Genomic DNA, 14906 nt, shown 5'->3' with positions numbered 1-14906 from the left:
ATGTAGAGGAGGCAATGAGCAATAAAACAAGAAATGAGCAAGGAATTTGTAAAAAGTACAAGAAAACTGGTAAAATAAAAAATAAAAAACGAGATAGAGAGAAAATTAAAAAAACAAAGAAATGACTGTAATGAATGAATGTATGTAATTGGTTATAAATATAGTTTCTACTTTTTTCCCTAGATTTAGTTTTTTTTTAAAAAAAATATAATTTACTAAATCTACTAATTTCTTGCAATTTGTGGAACACTACTTAACAAGTTGCTTATTTCCTATTCCATGCATTTGAAAGAAATTGCATCACTTTGTTTAAGGTTCAAAGGTTTAAAAACTTGTAAAAGGCATATGAAAACAACACAAAAAAAGTGACAGCGCTCCAGGTTTCAAAAGGGATAAATATTCACCACAAACACACACTTGTAAACAAGCACAGTAACAGTAAGTTCATGGAAGAACATGCACATACGCAGGCATCCACCTTTTCACACACACACATACGCACACACAGCTGATACTTCTTGGATTTAGAACTTTCTCACAGCGTTAAACCCATTGCGTCATTTCAGGGGTGGAATGCACACCCCGACCCTGTCACCTTACCGGCAACCCAACACCCCCCTACTGACCCCTGGGTTGCTTTATTTTCATGCATATTTTTAGATATCCCATTGGGCTTTGCACTTTCCTGTGAGAATGACCACCTGCTGCGCACATTCATCCGGCTGGGCAAATCCATCATGCCATCAGATGAGAAAACTAAACTGTTGACACACCATTAGCTGTGCTTTTCAGACATTTACAGATTTTTTCTGTCAGAGGTTCACTTTGACACAATAAAACAAGGTTAATCCCAGGTTTCCATCATGTCTGGAGGAAGATTTGAGCATAAACTCACACCTAAAATGTAACTCTTCAAAACCATATGTCTCCCTCTAGGCACTGCTTCATGCTCTTACAGTTTATATTTTACAGCTTTTGTTTTCTACCTGTTCAGAGCAAAAGATGAGCTTCTGAGAAATTGGCTGGTCGTGTGGCTCAACCTTTTAGCAGTTGTCTGTGTCAGCAGCATGCTGCACACTCAATGTTCAGTTGCTGTGTGCGCAGATGGAAACCCGAGGGACCTAAGCTCTAAAACATGACAGTGAATGCAACAGCAGCAGAGTCCATTGTTAACTGCTGAGAAAGATGCTGAAGGCCAGCTGCTCAGTTATAGACTGATCTAGGTCACAAAGTACAAAAGACAAACTATGAAATTTAGTTGAAACAAGTGGTCACTCCAGTCCAAGATTCCTATCAGGTGTTTATGTGCTGTTTCTCCCTCTCTAAAAGCACTTTCTAAAAGGATTGTCCTGCTTTTGATATTACTGAGGCTCCACCATGTTATCACCTCACTTTCCTTGATACTCTTATCCACAGTGATTTAAGACTTAGCATGACAAGCTCAAGGACAGCAGATTGCTAACTTTCAGAATAGGAGTGTCACTCCGAACACAAGGCCACCCTATTCTCCCGAGCAAACTGTGGACCGCACAGTTTACAATCCACTGTCCAGTGCCTACTGTGCCATCTCATGTCAAAGCAAACACGCCTGAGGGGGAAACTGGTTGCAGTTAGAGACTAATAATTGAATCGTCTGGTTCCCCCCAACCCTCAGCCTACGCTTCAGTCCCTACCAATAACATTTCCGTTGCTGCATTTTGATAATGGCCACAATCAAAGTTCAAAGAGAGTTCATGCCTGCCCTTGATAAACACTGCTCAATATTTTCTGTGGTACTTGGCAGAGCTGCTGGCGCTGTCGGATGCTGGTTGTTCTGCACGCACCGTTCTCCTAAAGAGGCAAGCAGGAGGAATTCAGTAGGACTCAGAAAGGGAGTGGCACATTCCAGAGGGTCCCCGACTGAGGCGAGGAATGCTGATGCTGGACTTAGTCACATTTCTGAGGAAAATCTGAGAGGCATTTCCTAATTCTAATTTTTAGAGAAAGACAGGATGTCAATAAGTTTAGCAAAATTAAACACACCCCTTTCTTCAAATTGGTCAAACCCTCGAAAAGGCATGTGCCCTGCTCACAGTTCTCACAAAAAGCAAAGATTGTGAGCATTAAAAAAGAAAGGAAAACAAGATCGGGTTCTTCATTGCAGGATAAAGTGGCATCTCTTTTATCAGACCCCTCTGGGTGGAGGTGTAAAATGAGAGCTGGAGAGATTTTAATGAAGGTGATTTTAAAAGAATGACAACAGATTTGTTTTTAAATACAGGCCACAGAACAACACATTTGGAAATAACAACAATAAACACACTCGAAACAGACAAAGGATTAAACAATTTAACTAGGTAGCCCTCTGGCTTAGCTTACTTGTGGTAGAAACACAAATATCAAGGGAAAATGACCAAATCAACAAAATCTGCAAATCTACAAAATCAGGCAGCAAAATGCTCCACTTCAGAAATGCTCCCAGTGTGATATATTTCTAACTTTAATGGAGCATAACATATCAGGTATGGATTTAATCTGCAGATGTTCTGGCTCTAAATGAGACCAAAGTTTTTATGTCATGACGAACGCCAAAATGTGCCTGCAACGGACAGAAAGGTTTGCTGTTTTTAGCCAAGCCAAATTCTGGGAAACTTGCAGCTTCTACCAGCCGGTTAAGAGGAGCGAGTAGCCAGCAGCCAGTCACAGTATAAACAGTCAATAAAACACATTTTTCAGTATGTGAATCACGGCAACCACAAGAGGCCCTTGAGCAAACAGTCATAAATGTGCACACAGAATACTGGTTGATTGGTCCAGTAGTTTGCAAGATAAACACGGACAGTCAGACACACACATACATACACCAAATGTATGATCCCCTCCAAGTTTATGCTTGACGGGAACAATAATAAAATACTGGTTATTGACTAACACCAACAAAAATTCTTTACAAGACTGTATTAAACACACGGTTTGCAAACCAGACCCACAGCTTACATATCTGACGTCAAAGGTCAGCCATGTATCACCATGCCATGTCTTTTTACATACAGCCCACTGTTTGCAGTGACTGACAGCTACACCTGCAGTGAGATCTGACCTCTTCCTGATTCAGAGGTCATACTTACTGACCATACACCAAACCTAGTTACGAGGAGCAGTCTGAATGTCTAAAAGGTACAAGAACTTTCAACTTGTGGTCACAAGTAGTGGACATGCTCTTTTCTGGCTTTAAGCTTGGACTCAAAGGGCGAATGAATACAGAGGACAAGTATGTAAACAGAAAAATAAGCTGGAAAAAGGCTGTGAAATATCTGACCTTCTCCACTGACTTCGGGTATTTCACAACATTGTCAGTCAAGAAGCAGAGGTATATGTGCAAAAGACAGTAAAGAAACACTAGTATTCTCCATTTATGTTGTTGCTCACAACTTATTGAATTAAATGAAAACAAAATAAACAAATAGAAAACATCTTTTTAACATTACTCACTATAGGCAGAAAATAAAATTTACACCAGCACCAGCATGATCTATTTCTAATTAATTGACTTCAATTGAAAATATTGCTGATATATAACATAAGCACCCAAAAACATGAAATTCAAGGCTAAATAATGAACCTTGCTCCTCTTAGCTGGGTAAACACATGGTTAACTCACAATATACTGTCTTTGCTACTCTTGCTGCTGGTAACTTTCAATCAGTCAAGTCTGTTTGCTTTCGCCTGTTATGTCTCTGATAAATTCCTAAGTGCTGTAGTAATAAACAGGCAGACAGATAAGAAGCGGGCACAGCTCATCAAGCAGCTCTTCCATCAATCCCCACGCCTTTGACTGGGCATAGCCAAAAGGTGAGAGCCGCTCATGTCAGTGAAGCAGATTTGATCTGTCAGCCAGTGTAACCTTGAGGCGAGTTACAGTGGCTCACATGTATCTTTGGACTCTCGCACGATGGGATAAGTGATGGGTTTGCATACGGTTATAGCACACAGGCACAGCATCATTCACTCAAGTGATCTTTCAGTGTAGCTCGGATCATCTCACTGTGAAATTATTACCAGGGGGCATGTTGGAGAATATGTTAGTGATTTGCACCCATGTCGGAAAACAGAAGGAAAAATAATTTTAACAATTTCACAGGCAGGAAATCAAATTCAAAATAAACAAAAGAGAAAAAAAATCATGTTGCATTCCATTTTATTGAGCAAAAACTCTGCAATAAAATACTCTTATGCACATTAATATACATTAAAATCTATTGAATGCAGTAGTGTCTCTGCCTACTGTACAGAATTAATTTTTAAGAACAGTGCAATAGTTATCATCCCTGGAAAACCATGGGATGCTGTATACCTGGTAACCTGACGCTTTCTCTTACCCCGCCTTTGTTCTGACCGAAACGCCCCCTCTGCCCACCATAACCTCTGGTGCTGCAACTAAGTAGACAGCATCTCTGTGTGACCTCATTACAGGTTCAAAGGTCATCTGACTCAGGGATGAGCATAGGCTCAAGGGAAACAGCAGGGAGTGGGGCTGGATCGCCCGTTGACACCCACCCCAGAGCAGATCTGTTGAAGGAGGGTCGATCCACCGCAGCATCCCCCTGGAGCTCGGGGAAGTCAGGGAGGGGTTCCAGCTGGAGGGGCTTGATGGGTGCAGGTTTGGGTGCATTGCCGAAGCCGCCGAATGGGGTTGCCACCCTGGAGGTGACGGAGTGACAGTGTTTTAACAGTGGTGGTCATGTGCTAATGAACGGGGCTGTGGTGACATTTGAAGTGATGCAACTAATTAAAGCCAAGCAAAGACTTTGACCGGAGGGTATAAACGAAGAGATAGCTGCTGAGAGTGAGACGCACACTTTTATACATTGTGAGTTAGACGAAGGACTAGACTTGTTTTACTCACTCAGCGTTTGTGTGCATGATAAATTACAGCAAGACCATGTTATTTTTGCATCACAAAATATCACAATGCTTATCTTTTGAGCAAATAGTTGAATTTATAAGCAATAAAACACACTCTAGCTCATTATCACTACACTCAGGGGTTTGCAGTTGCAGCCTTAGTTGGTCTGGTATGACCAGAAGCTGATTGTGGCTAATGTTTATTTAACCTGTTATATTACTGAGTGTACTTTTTATTGTATACCATGGTCAAACATTTAAGGTCATCCCATAGTCGCCACTTGTGGTCACAGTGGCTGCTCACTACCAAAAGTCACATAGGCTCACAAATAACAAATAACAGTTTATATGAGTGTGCTTCTTTAACCCTCTGAAATCTGAGCTAATTTCTTTCAAAAATATGGGAAGAAGGCAATGAGCAATGTAAGAAAAAAGGACCCAAAATTTAATGAGAAATTAATAAAAAAAAAGTTAAATAAAACAAACAAACAAGGAAATTACCTGAAAAAAGTGCTTAACATTAGAATATTTTTTCGTAAAAAATATGTAATTATGGCAAACTTAAATTAAGTTACAGTTATAATAATTTTCTCTAGATTTTTTCTTTTTCCCTTCTACTTTTTTCCCAAGCTTTAAAAAATAATAATTTTCCAAATCTACTAATTTCTTGCAATTTGTGAAGCATTTCTTACCAAGCTGATCTTTTTTCGTTCAAGCTGACGTTTTTCACGTTTTGGAAAGAAATCAAACCAGTTTGCTCAGGGTTCAAAGGTTTAAACACATATGAAAGGAGTCTGAAAGCAGCACATGAATAGTGATGTCGACCGAGGTTTCCAGGTCTTCCAGCGTCTCTTCATATCATTGCAGCCAGCTAATGACTGTAATAACACTATAGTGACTGTTTCTACCTTTAAATAGTATAGCTGTGACATCACAACCTCCCTGAAGTCCTTATGGCTCGTTTACAGGCACTGTTTCTGAATATGGACTATGTGCATTTCCCTGTGGATTAAGCATTCTGATACATTGTACAGAATTTATATAGCAACATATTTCAATATTACAATAAAAGACATGGGAAACTGACTTTTAACAATATGGGACCTTTAAATTTTACATTTTATTCTAATAAAAAGTTGCCTTCTTCCTGTGAGTTACCTGTTGAAACTTTTGTACCCTGGTAGTTCTGGTCGGGGCTCTGGTTCGGGCATATGGGTGATGAGAGTGTCAGCCAGGGCTGGGTCACTGATGATGGCCTGCTGCCAGGGTGAGTGGTATGACTTTGGTACAGCTGTCCTGTTGAACTTCTCTGGGGGGACATCTTTCAAAGGACCTCCGTACCCTGGGTGGGTTTACAACATGGAAAGTGATTAAAAATTGGGCTTTCCTTCCCCAAATTAATAATTAGCTTACTTTTGTGGGTGCTGTATGGTCAGTAATGCAGTGAAAAGGGGCCAAAGTGAATTTACTTTTTTAGAAAACAATCAAGAAGTGGTCAGCGGATGATGAGGTAACTTGAGTAGGAGTGCATGCACAGTCTGCTGATGTCTCATCATATGATTTTTATGATTTTTCTTCAAGCATTAGATATTTAAGCAACTCTTTTGTAACAATGATTGCCAGGGATTTTTTTTTTTTTTTGGGGGGGGGGGGGGGTTGAACTGAACTTGTTTAGGTGTTTGCAATCACACAAAGAGAACTAAATAATCCAATCACAAAATGACTTTTTTTAAAAAATATATAAAATCCAAAAAAAACCCCGAATTTTATATTAAGCCTAATGTATTGTTTTTAATACTAAGTAACATAGAATATCTATTTTTTTTAAATTAACATTAACATTTATACCACCCTGACTGTGCAATATTGCAATACCTCTCACTAGTTTTTCTGAAGCCTTTAGTCTGTGTTAAAGTTCACAGCAAAACAAATCAAGAGACACCCTCCCTGTAATTCTCTCTCTCTCTCTCTCTCTCTCTCTCTCTCTCTGTGTGTGTGTGTGTGTGTGTGTGTGTGTGTGTGTGTGTGTGTAAGTGCATGTATGCCTCCCCACGTTGTCTATGTGTGTTGATGGGAGAGGCCTATCCAAAGGACTATCCTTCAAACCCAGCGCTTCACTCAGGGGGGCTTGCAAGCTCAGGCATTACATAACACGGGGCGTCATCTCACGTCCTAACCTCTCACAATGAACAATCCCCCTTCCTGAGTTTATGTTTTGCCCTGAGGAGGAAGCAAGAGAGACCAAACAGACCCGTGGGGAGGGTTTACAGATTTCGGGGGGGAACTATGATAAAACACTGTGTAAAAGATTTTCTGAGGCCATGAAATATTGTTCTTGTGGTTGAGCTGTTTTATGAGAGAGGAGTCATATACCCAGCTCTATGTACTCTATGTGGAGATGAAAGGGTGGGCCTTAGAAGCCCTGAAAGGCCACAAGTCATGTAACTAAATCATATTTGATATTCTTCATGATTAGTTTTGAGAATGGCACAAAAACAATTAAAATGCGCTAAGTGTTAACAGCTATGGATCCAGGTAAGGTATCAAAAAATGTTAATACTTTCCACACTTTCAGCATGTTATCTGTAAATTTGTCATTTATTTTAAGTATTAGGATCTAAAGAGATCCCCCTATATGTAACTACAGCCTGTTTAAGTCATTTTGCTGTACAGGGGCATGGAACATGCACCCCTGGGTGGATGAGTGTACTATTTTAAGAGCTCTTACCATTTGATACCTAATGCACTCTGGCCTGATTTTTGCTACAGCTGGAGTGACTTCATTGAGACACTGTAGGTTGGTGTCTGGTCCTGAGCTCCAGAAATAAATCCGCCTGTGCAGATGTCCTCATCCCTAAATCAGTATTGGTTTTGTGTCAACTGGGCAGAATTCAGACACGAGGGAGGATATGAGCGCAAGCTTGATGTTATCAGTGGCACGAGAGGCAAACAGGAAACACTTCCCGTGAGTAAAACTCAACAATTTTTACAAAGATTGTTAAAGCTGATTGTAACAAGGAGGGCTAAAAAAAAAAAAAAAAAAAAGGTTAGGGAGAGAAATATGCGAATGTGGAGGAGTGAATATGAAACAAAGGAGTGGGATGAAGATCGAAAGACGGAGAAAGAAAGGAGACAGGCGGAGAGAGGGAGAATGAAAACGTGTAATCATATTCTGCCTGTGGCCAGCAGATTCCAGGCAAGAAGAAAATGTTTCCCTACATGATCAAAGCCTGCGTGAGTACAAACAATGAGAAACAGTTGAATCCTTATCAAAACACAGCACATCCAGTGCTTTGTGGAGAGCACAGCCACACAGTCTATTCACCACGAGAAGTACCATCTCTCATAAGCTCTACTGTTCTTTCAGAATAGTTAAAAAAAGGAGCAAAAGAGCAACCAAAGAGGAAGTTCATTCCACCAAAGTGTACCAAACATGTTAATGAAGCCAAAAACTTTAAAGCTATACGACAGCTACAATTGTAGGTACAATATATATATCATGTATCCTAATGTACTGTAACGTAATGTACAGTATCATATCGCTTGTATCATATTGAATCCTAACATGACATATTGTAACGGGTCATATTGTATTGTAAAGTATCCAATCAGAATGTATTATATCATATTGTATTGTATTGTAACGTATCTTAATGTTTCATAACCTGTCGTATTGCATCGTTATGTATTGCAATTTATCATATCGTAATGTATTGCATTATAATGCAATATAGTATTGTATTGTATTGTATCTGTATGTGAGTATGGTCACTGAGTTGAAACAGAGGTCAATCAGTTTATTGATGCAAACTAAACTACAGTTTATCACGATTGTAGTGGCTTTAGGTCTTTGAAATGTATCATTAATCTGTTTTGGTTCCACTGTTACCTACCTGGTGCGATACTGTCTGGATTTGGCACCATACTTGTATCTGGTGTCTCCGATGGTACAGTAGGTTTTTGGTTGACGTCTCCGTTGTTATCGCCGCTGTAGCCGTCCGTGGCACTCCCATTTTCAGCTTGAGAAACTGTTGTGTTCTAAAAGAAAGACCCAAGAGCCAAATTGAGCTTTTAAAAAAAGTTAAGCATGAACTCATATCTGCTGAGATTGAAATTTCACGATTGATCTGGAATAGTAGTTCAAATAATCTTCTGACCTTCTTCTCTACAGTAAAAAGTTTTAATTTTTATGAGCACTTTCAACATGCATTTACTCATTTATTTATTTGGAAGATCATGTAATATATCTGACAGTTCTATAACAGCTTTTACAGAACCATATGGTGTGACTGGTTTTTCAACAATTTCCTATCTCATTGCACATGGCAAAAATAATCAGCTTAAATTTTTCTGACAAAGTTAGATTTACTGAATTAAAATGAAAATGTGATTTGCACGCACAGTAAATCAGTGGCACAGTAGCATTGTTTATTCTTATCAAAACCCAAACTCTCCACTTATTTATTGCTTCTATTCTTTATATGGACTGAAAGCAGTTAACAAACCACGATTTTACATGTTTTCTAACAACAACAAGAGGCAAAGAAACTGCCTGCGTGTCCATTTTTACTCAAGAAACATTGTTTTGTGGGCTGGGACAAAATGTACTGCAGCCCAAGCATCCAGCTTTCATCCCTCTGAAAGATATTTATGATGATTTACTCCAGGACTTCCTCAGGAAATGTTGACAACTTGAAACAAAATCCCTCCGTTGCCCCGAGCGATAAACAAACCAGAGATATGTGAGCTCTTCTCACTTCAAAGATGAGGCAAAAAACTTCCCTGGAGCATAATAATTATTTTATCAATGGACTTCATGGGGGCAATGTAAAGTACACAAGGGCACCACACAACTAAATGAAAGACGATATAACTAGCTAATTAATTTGATATAACAAAGAGAAACTTAGTATATCTCTCAATTTTACTTGGAGCTTTGGTGCATTAATTGCTTTATGTGTGACCAGGTCAGGCTGAGATAAGTACTGCTCAGGGGGAAAAAAAAAAAAAAAAGCTCACTTGGCACACTGCCCATCTATACACAAAAGGACATTAATAAAGGTACTTATGACCGTCTGGAAGACTTTCATAACAGCTGTTTTGTACCACTCCATGTCTGTAACACAAGTCAAATAAACACATCAAGTGCTTAATCTTTTCAACATACACTTTGACAGGATGTAAGGTATTGTGCGAATGTTTTTCAAGTGATGGAGGAAAAAGATGTGGGGAAAATGGACGACTGTGCTCGAAGAAAACACACTGGCAGTGTGACAGCGTTAAAATAACCGCTTTATCAAGGTGTGTTTTAGTAATGCATAACTATCTACAGTGGATTTATGTTTATTAAAAAGAAGTCCATTCTCATTCTTAACGCGTCATATACAATCACTTTGTCAAGCCCCTCAGCCTGCGATATTAAGACAGCTTTCAAAGTCTTTAGGCTTCCAACTAACCACAAAGTAAACCATGGACGTAGAAGGAAACATACAGTGTCTGAAGTGGGGCTGAATGGACTTATAATCTTCTCTCTAAACCTAACCAACTAGTTTTGTGGTCTAAACCCTGACCATGAACATTTCACAACATTAACCATGTATTACAATGTGTTTTGGCTGTGCATCACATTAGATCCGATAAAGGATGCCCTGCTATCATAAGCAAAGGGGCAAGACAAAGCATGGGTATTTGACTACTTGGGAATAAGACAGGTTGAAAAAATGTCCATTTAGGGAAATAAAATTGTTTGCATTCTTGCTGGAAATTAACAGAGCCATGGTAACTTTTTGTCCCCCTGCTTCCAGCCTTTATCCTAATCTAAGCCAACCATCTCTTCCTCTGCACGCTCCAAAGTTAATGAACACTTGTGGTGCTTTCATTTGGGGTCATGTTTATCATGTTTATGACCTACGTCCATATGACTGCCCCCTCATGTGGTATTTACGACCTCATAAGTGGAAATTCTCTGAAACTGAGGTCACACATCATAACATGTTTGCTGACATTTTTAGAAATGGCACACACAATGGACTGAATTTTTTTGGTGGATGGAAAGTTAATATATTTTTGGTTTTTAGGACGGTTCTTCTTAATTCCATAATATGTCTGAGGAAAATATTGATATCCCCCAACACCCTCTCTATTTTCCTCAGACACTGAGCCTTTGCCTTTCCTGCATTATGTGACCTGCTTGCAAGGTTTCTACTTACATTGGGCTGCTTGTTGTTTTCATTCTGAATGCTTTCAAAAGTGTATTTTTCTGAGCGTTTCTGGCGCATTTTGAAGAGACGGGAGCCCCGGTTCGAGGCAAGAGAGAGCTCCTCCAGCATGATTTCCTTAGGCGCGTTCACTTTCCTCCCAAGATCCATCTCTACATCTGTATAACACAAGGAGACAAACAAAAGACTAAAGAGTTTGTGTATACAATATATACTTGTATATTGATCTGATTTTGACAAGACAAATTTATTTTCCTATTTTCTTCACTCCCACCTATCAAACCTCATTGAACACAAATTATATTCACACAGAAATAAAACCGTGCTGCAAAAAAACCTTCTACATGGATTGCTGACTTGGTACTCCTGCCAATATGATGAATGAGCAATTATCTTCCCTCGTAATCCACTCATGTCTAGTGCTTGTTTTGTGGTTAGCGCCATGTGCTAGCTACTGCATGCTGATCATGGAGATGTCACAGGCCTATATCCAAGTGTGAGGTGCATAATTTGCCAGAATATCTTTCAGCTGTCAGTAGCCTTCAGACCGGGACATGCAGTTGTCCTCGCCCTGAAATAGCGTGTTCAAAGGACAACGACAAAAGGATTAGTTACTTTGGCCCATAAAAGTATTCATTTGCTTATTTATAGTCAGGGTCACAGACGAGGGGGTTGGCAACTGCTGCTCTGGCTTCTATAAAATGAATGTGGCAGTTAAAAAAGTTGGTGTCCTGGCTGCCTTGATTTTTTTACATTGACTGAATTAGAGAAGACAAATTGGCTTGATTTCTTTCAAAAACATGGGAAGAAGACAACAAGCAACTTGACAAAAAATGAACCAAAAATTTGATAATAAAAAACAGAGAAAAAAAGTTACTAAAAACACCTGCAAATTTTAATAAGGAGAGAGAAAAAAAGCTTTGAAAAATCACTTCGAAATTAGCAAGAAAAGAAAAAAAAACAAAAATAAAACAAACAAACAAACAAACAAACAAAAAAAAAAAACAACGAAATTACCTGAAAATGGGCTAAAAACAAAAAAATATATCCATTGAATAATCATAGGAATAATTTTCTGGACATTTTTCCATATTTTAAAAAATAGTTTTCTATTTCTTTTAAAAAAATAGTTTTCTATTTCTTTTCTTTTTTTTTTTCGAAGGACATCAAACAGAAATGCTTGAAAAGGGCATCTGAATGCAGCACAAGAAAACTGATGGGGTTAAACTGAAGGGTTAAATCATTACAAAATTACCTCAACTTGTCTTCTCAAATTCAGTCAGTTTCATATTTTTAAGGCAGCCGGGACATTTATCTTTCCAAGTTAAAACAAATAGTTTACTGTAATAGTATAATGTAAGATGGTGTCAAATTTGTGTTTACGTTGGTATGTGCGATAAAAAAGAACGTAGGGGGTTGGGAGGAGCAGGATGTGAAGGGAAGGAGAGAAGGTGAGATTGAGACAGAAGCATAGAAAGGATGCAACAAGAGAAAGAGAGAGAAACTAAGAGGTCAGAGGGATTGGAAAACAAGGAAGTGAAGAAGAAATGATACCTTCCTGGGCTTGAACCTCCCTGCAGATTGCTGCCGCCTGCATTTTCCTCTCCCTGGTCGTCATGGTGGAGAACTGCGACATGGCTGCCCCTGGGGGAGTCAGGGGTGAGGCAAAAAGTCACAGGAGACAAAGCACATCAGTACAACCTGTACCTGAACAAGACACAAAAGCTGAGACAACAGGGCCACATGTTGACCATCGATTAGCCGACATCAAGCATCTACACCATGCACAAAGACTCACCGAAGCAGATATAATTTATCGGGGTAGTGAAAAGGGCAAAGTTAGCACATCCCTTTAAATAACCTTGGGCTGTTAAACGCCAAGCACATGCTCTTCAGACATAGCAACCAGCTGTGTCAGGAGGTCTGGGAATCAATATGTTTGAAATTGCCCAAGTGGGCTGAGAGGACACAGACAGAGAACATGCCGCTGTCACTGCAAACATGTGATACAGTGGATGAAATTGTACAGTGGAAAGTTTACACCATGGTGTCGGTGAACACAACACAAATGTTTCATTCCAGTCCACAGAGCAAAATGATTTTGGCACAGTACATAAAAGGCTTGTTTGCAAAGTTTGCTTTTAGCTTCAATAAAGTAAAACTTCACAATCTTATCAGTTGTATACATTTTTAAAAAAATATATTATGCATATATGCAGCAGTTCAGTAAAAAATATTCTGTGCATGAAACACCAAACAATAAGAAAAAAGGATTAACATTTAAGATCAACACATTTATGAGAAATAATTCAAGAATGGAATAAAATGCAATCATAGCATGAGGCAAGCTGGAAAATGAAGAGAAAACAACTCGGTGGTGAGAACCATGCTTGATTTAAAGTACAAGTGTCATGTTAGCACTAGACACCTGTGGAGAGGCCCGAGTCATGGCTTACCTGTCCTAAAAGACTCTCAGGGCGGAGTCTGTGCCTGTCTCCTCAGAGCAGGAAGTCAGAAAGGTGAGAGGCAAGAGGGTCAGACTGAGGAGTACCACCCGTGTGGGTGCTCTCGCTCCCCGGCAGAGGGGCTTGTCGTGTGGGGAGGGTGGGCCAAGGGGGCTGCAGCCTGACCTGACTGACTGACTGACTGACTGACTGAATGAGTGGGTGGGTGTCAGTTTGACTGTTGTCATTGGTATTTAGTCCACGGCCGGTGGGGAGACTAAATTTAGAGCACTGCCACTACAGCTAACTTTGCCCTCCATCTAGCCATCTATATTTCTGCCAGTGCCAGTGTACAGTAGCAAGAGGATCTATATCACTGATTTCAAACAGCACTGGTACCACAGGCAGTTGCTGAAGCTCATTAAGAGTTTGTAAACATTTCAAAATAATTAGATTTAAAAAGAAAAAGCTCGCCAGCAGAGAAGTTGAAACAGTTGTTGTAAAAGTTATGGATTAAAAAAAGCTGTCTTATAGTTGAAAAAGATAGCCAAAAGTGTTGTATATCTATGGTGGTTGAGACATGTCAGACAAACTGCGTATCCAAAACGCTTATAAAATAAAAGAAACGCAAGCACATTGATGGAAATCTCAAATGCTAAAGCTACAATGGAAGTTGGCATCAACGGATTCTGACAATGAAACTTGTACATTTGTAAGGTAAATGAAACATTGTTTTCTAACCAACTATGATAACTATCACTATGTGATTGAGCAGTGTTGTAGATCCCAAGGATCCCATTGGACCCAACCCAAATCTTGCGGGAGCGGGTGGTGTTTAAGTTGCTGCAGACCGGCATTCTAAAACTCAAGTCATCTTCAATTTATGGCCTTTGCATTTGTGTTTTTCAAGTTTGTGAGGCATTTTGGCTTTGTGGTTTGGTTCAAAATGTCTCGGCTACCATAGAAAAATTATTGCAATGGCTAGTAAATGAGAAATGGACAAATATAGTTTGGAAAATACTTAAACATAACCTCCAGTTTAAAAGTATCTCAAAAATACACATTTTGAAAAATGACAATCCAGGTAAAGGACCATGGTCTCCATGACCGCCTGAGGATGTACCTTATCTGTGGCGAAAAAGAAAAGGTTAACAGAATTTGTAGAACATTTCACTAACTTGCCTATACAAAAGGCAATAATCTGTTGCAGTCTTGTAACTTTGCAAATATACATGAATTGAAAAGCCCCATGGATTGAAAAGCCCCTAAGGGAAACCACTGACAAGGCTTTAACATTGAAAATAAAGTTGCTTCTGCTGGATTTGTTTTAACCAGCGCTCCAGAAATGCAGCGCACAGCT

The 14906-nt window shown here is 39.4% G+C and overlaps 1 protein-coding gene across 1 annotated transcript; it reads right to left on the bottom strand.

Annotated features, from left to right (window-relative positions):
• Positions 1–4160: 4160 nt before the first annotated feature.
• LOC121962367 (myozenin-2-like) lies at positions 4161–14771 on the bottom strand. The gene is made up of 6 exons (XM_042512622.1): positions 13559–14771; positions 12657–12746; positions 11094–11260; positions 8778–8922; positions 6043–6226; positions 4161–4680 (listed from the first exon to the last, which is right to left on the bottom strand). The coding sequence occupies exons 2-6, from the start codon at positions 12736–12738 to the stop codon at positions 4455–4457; spliced, it is 804 nt and encodes a 267-aa protein (XP_042368556.1). The 5' UTR covers positions 12739–12746; positions 13559–14771; the 3' UTR covers positions 4161–4454.
• Between the last annotated feature and the right edge of the window lie 135 nt (positions 14772–14906).

The sequence above is a fragment of the Plectropomus leopardus genome, chromosome 23 (genome assembly GCF_008729295.1).
Source record: "Plectropomus leopardus isolate mb chromosome 23, YSFRI_Pleo_2.0, whole genome shotgun sequence".
Taxonomy (NCBI): Eukaryota; Metazoa; Chordata; class Actinopteri; order Perciformes; family Serranidae; genus Plectropomus; species Plectropomus leopardus.
The sequence above is the reverse complement of the archived record's forward strand: the minus strand, read 5'-3'. Positions and strand labels throughout refer to the sequence as shown.